Source organism: Macaca fascicularis, chromosome 7, assembly GCF_037993035.2.
Source record: "Macaca fascicularis isolate 582-1 chromosome 7, T2T-MFA8v1.1".
NCBI classification, from domain to species: Eukaryota; Metazoa; Chordata; class Mammalia; order Primates; family Cercopithecidae; genus Macaca; species Macaca fascicularis.
Window position 1 is genome coordinate 55,350,677 of NC_088381.1, and position 6,335 is coordinate 55,357,011.

At 60.4% G+C, this 6,335-nt stretch overlaps 1 protein-coding gene across 1 annotated transcript in view; it reads left to right on the top strand.

Annotated features, from left to right (window-relative positions):
* Window positions 1-1,229, top strand: part of LOC102126931 (A disintegrin and metalloproteinase with thrombospondin motifs 19-like) — a 37,970-nt gene extending 36,741 nt beyond the window's left edge. Inside the window, 2 exon segments of the mRNA XM_065547590.2 lie at window positions 236-691; window positions 694-1,229. Of these exon segments, the coding sequence (XP_065403662.1) occupies window positions 236-691; window positions 694-1,097 (860 nt within the window). The 3' untranslated portion in view covers window positions 1,098-1,229.
* Window positions 1,230-6,335: the final 5,106 nt, after the last annotated feature.

Sequence of the window (6,335 nt, forward strand, 5' to 3'; positions counted from 1 at the left end):
CCTCAAGAGAGGGGTGACGGGGCATGGCCACGGGGTCAGGATTTGTGGCACCTCTGTGAGGTTTTGGTGACCCATGACACATCTGAGCAATTTTGGGAGCTCAGACTTTAAAGCTAATGGTGAAATCTTTGGCATCAGCAGGCGGAGGCAAGTGGGGAGAGACGTGAGGGAAGCGGGTGGGGATAAGCAACCTTCTCACCCTGGGCGCAACCTACGCACAACCCTTGGCTGACAGGTTATGTGGACGTGGGGCTGATCCCAGCCGGCGCACGCGAGATCCGCATCCAGGAGGTGGCCAAGGCTGCCAACTTCCTGGCACTGCGGAGCGAGGACCCGGAGCAGTACTTCCTCAATGGTGGCTGGACCATCCAGTGGAACGGGGACTACCAGGTGGCAGGGACCACCTTCACATACGCACGCAGGGGCAACTGGGAGAACCTCACGTCCCCGGGTCCCACCAACGAGCCTGTCTGGATCCAGGTGCCTGCCTCCCGAGGCCCAGGGTGGGGGAGCGGAGGCGCAGTCCCCAGGCTCAGCATCCCTCATGGCAGGTCTCGTCCTGGAGGAGTGAGCCCTGGGTCAGTCACAGAGCCTGGCTCTGAGCCAGGCCCTCCTGCTGTGGCCTCTACCTTGGTTTCCCTATCTTTAAAATGGCCCAATGGTGTAGCTGCAGTTCACAGAGGTGGCTGGGGTTGGCTCCTTTAGGACTGGGTGGATGGAGAAGACACCTCGTGCTCACGGGCTGCTGCCTGCCCACCCAGCTGCTGTTCCAGGAGAGCAACCCCGGGGTGCGCTACGAGTACACCATCCACAGGGAGGCAGGCGGCCATGGCGAGGTCCCGCCACCCGAGTTCTCCTGGCACTATGGGCCCTGGACCAAGTGCACAGTCACCTGCGGCAGAGGTGAGAAGTGGGGCAGGCACAGCCCCGCCAGCAGGGGCTTCGTCTGTGGACAGGGACGCTGGCTTCAGCTTCCAGCTCACTGCTGGGCCACCACGGGTTTGGAAGTTGGCTTCTCTGAGCCTCAGTTCCCCATCTGTGAGATGAGGCTGGCAACCGCCCCATGTCCCAGGCGCACTGGGAGGGTAAATGGATGAGGCAGGTGGGTGCTGGCTCGTGGCGCGTGCTCATTGTGCTCCAGCTCCTGGCGTTGTCCCTCCAGCGGACACAGCTCCCTCTCGATTGTGTCCTTGCTCAGCTCCGGCAGGTCTTGTGCCTGCATTTCTGCTGCGTCCTGGAGACCAGTCCAGTGGCCCCTCACCACCCTGACTTATTTCCCTGAACTATTTATGAAAAGTAGGACAATTTCTTTAACTCTGACTCTTCCTCCCCATATTTCCCTCAGTCTCCCCCAATGCTCCTCAGTCCCCGCTCTCTTTATCTCCTCCCCACTGCTCCTCCGTCTCCCCTCCGCCCTTCCATGTCCTCCCCACTGCTCCTCAGTCTCCCCTCTGCCCCTCCATCTCCTTCCATACTTCTCAGTCTCCCCCCATGCCCCTCGGTCTCCCTCCTGTCCTCCAGTCCCACCCATGCCCCTCGGTCTTCCTCTCCCCGCTCGGTCTCCCCCGCCATTCCTCGGTCTCCCCACACCTCAGTCTCCCCCTTTGTCTCTTAGTCCTCCCTTTTCCCCTCAGTCTTCCCATCGTTGACAGTCAGTGTCCTCAGGGTCTCAGAATCGGGAATCTGAGATACAGACATTTGAGCATTCCTTAAAATGCTATTATGATGACAAAACGAAAATGGAGAACTGGGCAGATACCTTTCAAAGCTAGGAAACCCATGTTATCTAATACAGCTGTTTATTTTATTTTTATTTTGTTTTATTTTATTTGAGATGGAGTCTCACTCTGTCACCCAGGCTGGAGTGCAATGGTGCAATCTCAGCTCACTGCAGCCTCCACCTCCCAGGTTCCAGTGATTCTCCTGCCTCAGCCTCCTGAGTAGCTGGGATTTACAGGCACGCGCAACCAGGGCCCTGCTGATGAGGTAATGGGGTTTGAGGCAGGAAGGGCCTCCCTTCCAGGGTTCTGCTAATCCCAGTGGTGGGGGGTTTCCTGGCCAGCTGGGTCCTGGTGGAAGGGCCTGAGCTAGAGGTGGTTCTCCACAACCCCGCTGCTGCCACACACACACACACACACACACACACACACACACACACACACACACACACTCATACACTTCCTTCCTGCAGCCCCAGCTGCTCTCAGCAGTGCTGAGGGCAGAAAATGGGGTGGCCCTGGAGTGTCACCTAGGCTCCCCTCTCCAGCTGTGTGGCCTTGGGCTCCATTTCCCTCTCAGGCCTTCATGTGCTGAATAAAGGGGCTGCCAAGCCCCATCCTTGCATAAATGAAGTCTGGGCATGAAGGGCCCAGCACTGCGTGGGCATCGAGGGGATACTCAGGCAAAGCGGCTTCTTCCCCTCTGCCAAAGCCACTGTCATCCCCAATTGCAAGGTCAGGGAGAGGGCCTGGGGCCAACCCTGCCAGTCTAAGGAATCCAGAAGCTGTGGTGTGAGGAGCTGCGGCCCCTGTGCTATTGGCTGTCTGCTCCCTACTCCTAGGACAGAGTCCTCAGCCAGGGCCCTCAAGCTGGCATTCGGGGCCCCCTGCAATCTCCCCGGTCTGCCTTCTCCCCTTGTCCAATACAGCCTTCTCTATCTGCACTGGCTCCTGGGCAGCCCTCATTCAGGCTCAGAGTGGCCCATGCCATGCCTCGTTACCCTGCCTCTGGCAGGGGTGGCCTTCCTGCCTCAAACCTCAAGGCCCAGTGGCAGTGCCCCCACCCTGTCCTGCCTGCCCTCAGCATGCACCTAGCCAGCATCTCAGAGTGCTCCTGTGTGTCGCCTAAGCTGGGTGCTGGCACCATGTCTCTCACCTTCAGGGTTAGGGCTGGCCAGAGGGAGCAGGGTGGTTATGATCTCCGGGGATGAGGACCAGATGGGGCAGAGAACAGGAACTGAAGCACCTGGGGGCCTAGAACCAAGGACGGATGGCCCAGGAGGCTCTGGGCTTGCAAAGTCTCCCAGGGGCGGGTGTGAGTGAGCTGCAGGGAGTGGGCTATGGGGGCTGGTTAGGTGGCTGAACTAGAAGCTGTCCTAAGTGAGGAGTTTTCTGCCACCAGTGAACAGTGGAGGGGCGGCTGGGAAGGTGTCTTGGACTTGGAGACCTGGAATTCCCAGGATGTTTTGCTGGTCTGTGGGACAGTTGGTGGGACATGTGGAAAGCCAGGAAACTCCAGAGTGTGTGGTCACTGCAGTGACACAGCATGGCCACATCCGTTTGCTGTGGAGGTGGGGTTGACAGAGGAGGGAACGAAGGCCCAAGAGGTGAAGCAACTTGTCTGAAGTCACCCCAGGCGACCAGGATGCAGGCCTGCAGATGTGCGCTCTGGAGCTTTGCCTGGAGCTGGGGTGGAGGAGCCTGCTTGCTGCCTCGTGCCCTCTGCCGGGCCTGGGGGATGTCCCAGGCCCAGGGATGGCTGCTGTCCTCCTATTCCTCCTGCTGGAGTAAGCTGGGTCTGTCAGCAGCAGCAGCAGCAGCAGAATCAGGAGCAAGGCCAGGAGGCTGGAAACAAGCCACCTCCCAAAATAGCTCTGATAACCACGGGGCAGGAGGGCCCAGCCAAGCCTCAGCCCTGACAAGCACAGCCTGGAGCTGGCCTGGGCTCAGTCCCTGGTTTCTGCTGACGGCCTCTAAGGCCCACTCTCTCTAGGCTTCGTGGCCCACCTGAGAAGTGGGAGGTTGGCCTGGGAGACAGGACCCTGTGACCCAGAACCCGAGGCTGAGTACAGCCCCCGTGGCTGGAGGTGGTCACGGAGGCCTGGCAGGACAGATGTACTGGGGCAGGGGGTGGTGGTGGGAGTGGATGGCAGAGGCTGCTGCAGGCTGGCAGGAGGTCCCTGGGACCACAGTTCTGTGCCAGGATCTGTTGGGAAACACCAGGGGTGAGCAAGGATGGAGATGGGGTGGCAGGGCGTTGCCCCGGGTAGGCTTTCACGGGCATGTGAGGGCATCAGGGTGGGGTGTCAGGACCTTTCCTCCAGAAACCTCAGCCCAGCAGCGCCCGTTCTCGAGTCCTGGGGTTGGTCATGAGCAGGTGGGACAGAAACAGCAACAGCTGGAGACCTGCAACTCCGGTTCAGGACCCACTCCAGAAACTGGGGCCCTTTGCTCGGTGGGGAGCTGCTGGAGCCTCCTTAAGGTGGTTGGCATGGGGAGCCAGGTTCTGGGTACCCCAAACCACTGGTCCTGATGCCCCTCTGCCCCCCACTCCAGGCTGTGAGCGGGACCGCCTGTCCTTCGGGTTTTGTGAGACACTGCGCCTACTGGGCTGCTGCCAGCTGCCCACCGTCTGCACCCAGTGCCGCCGCTTGTGCTCTCTGCCCAGCCACGGCACCCCCTCTCGTGGCCATCAGCAGGTTGCCCGCCGCTGACTGTGCCAGGATGCACAGACTGACCGACAGACCTCAGTGCCCACCACGGGCTGTGGCGGAGCTCCCGCCCCCTGCGCCCTAATGGTGCTAACCCTCTCCCTACCCGGCGGCAGGCTGGGGACCTCCTCCCCATCAAAAAAGGTACTTTTTTATTCTAACAGTTCGCGTAACATTTATTACGATTTTACATAAATGAGCATCTACCATTCCAAAGCACAGTGTGACTTCATCCTGGATTTGGAGAATCTTAAAAGTCAGAAACTCTTCCCCCAGCCCCTCTGCCCAAAACTCCACCACGGCAGCACCTTGGCAGGCGCGGCTTTTCACGTGCTCCTCTGGGGCACATCTGCAGTGGGCAGAGCAGCAGTCGGGTCCATGAGAGCATGGCGTCTGGTGAGGCACAGAAGGCCTTGGAAGCCGGGGGCTGCTGCCCAGGGAGGCCTGTGTGCAGAGGGTGGGGTTCTGGGGGCAGGAAGGTCTTCTGGGCAGGGGCACAGCTTGGCCCTTACTTGCTGCCCGCCTGAGGCCCCACTCTGTGGTCCTCAGAGACTTGTTCCACAGGGATTGGGCCCACCTTGTCACTTGCAGGGACTGCCCCTTGGAGTGATGGGGACTGGGGCCCCCGGGGGCACCTCCCTGGCCCTGTTGTATCTGTTGATTTTTCTGCAAAAAGTGGGCAGAGAGGAGAAGAGCAGGCTGGCCAGATGTGCCCTACTGTGTCTGTCCCAGGACTTGGAAGGGAGGGAGGGAGTGTGGCCAGGGCGGCTGCCTACAGGTGCATATCCTGCTGCTCCCCAATTCAACATGCTCACCTCATTTCACGCCAACACACCCCATCCTCAGAGGAGGAGCCCAAGGCTCTGAGAGGAAGTAATTGGCCCAAGGGCACATGCCCTGCTGACACAGGCCCATCCTAGGCTCCAACTGCCCATCTCCAAGCTCCAGACCACCCTGAGCAGGTGGAAGAGGGAGAGGGCCCCGAGCAGGCCCCAGCGGCGGCTTTGCACAAAGCGGGCAGCCTGCCAGAGTTCACGCAGGAAAGCAAGTTGCTGGGCAAGCTAGCATGAGTCCAGCCCCGCTGCGCTGCCCGCGGGTGGAGGAGCGTCAGGAGTGTTTCCTGTCTGTCTACAGCAGCCCGGCTGGCCCAAAGAGACCCTGGGGACCCATGCTCTGAGTCATGGCTTCCCGGGCCTTAGTCAGAACTGCCCCTGGTGGCAGCCCCTTCCAAGGGGTGGGGAGCAGAGCCTGTCGACTTGCTCCTGACCCACACACTGAGCCAGTCCCTGTCCCAGCTCTGCCGCCGCTGCTGTGCTATGTGACTTCAGGAACCCCCAGCCTCGCTGAATCCATGTCCCCAGAAGGGAAAAGCCTGCCAGGCCTTGCCTTGCCCTGTCTGGGAATCCTTGCGGGAGCCACCCCTGAAACACCCCTATGGGAACCCCTTTGGTCTTCATCATTCTTGGGTGTTTTCCACTGACGGCTGGGGGTGTCTCCGGTGGCAGCTGGGCCTGAGCTGTCAGTCCAGGCAGGAGACAAACAAGCCTGTGACTCAGGCAGGGCATGGCACAGCTGGCAGAAGGAGGCGTGCCTATTCTTTGTGGCTGGGTGGGGGGGTTATCTGGACACAGGGAGTCTCCAGGTCCTGGCTTCCCACCTTGGTGCCCCCAGCCCACACCTGCAGCTTGGCCATGGTTCTTGGGGCCTCCCAAGGCTGACCCTGCTGGGAAAGGCATCCTGACGCACCCGCCCCAGGGTAAGCCAAGGGCAGGGACACCCAGAAACGCCAGGCTGGAAGGGTGGAGAGCCCCTCCTCACCCCCCAACACCAATAAGCTCTGGTCCACCCTCCAAGCCCTTGGGGTGAGCCTCATCACTAGTGACTATAATGGAATTTCAGTGCAGAA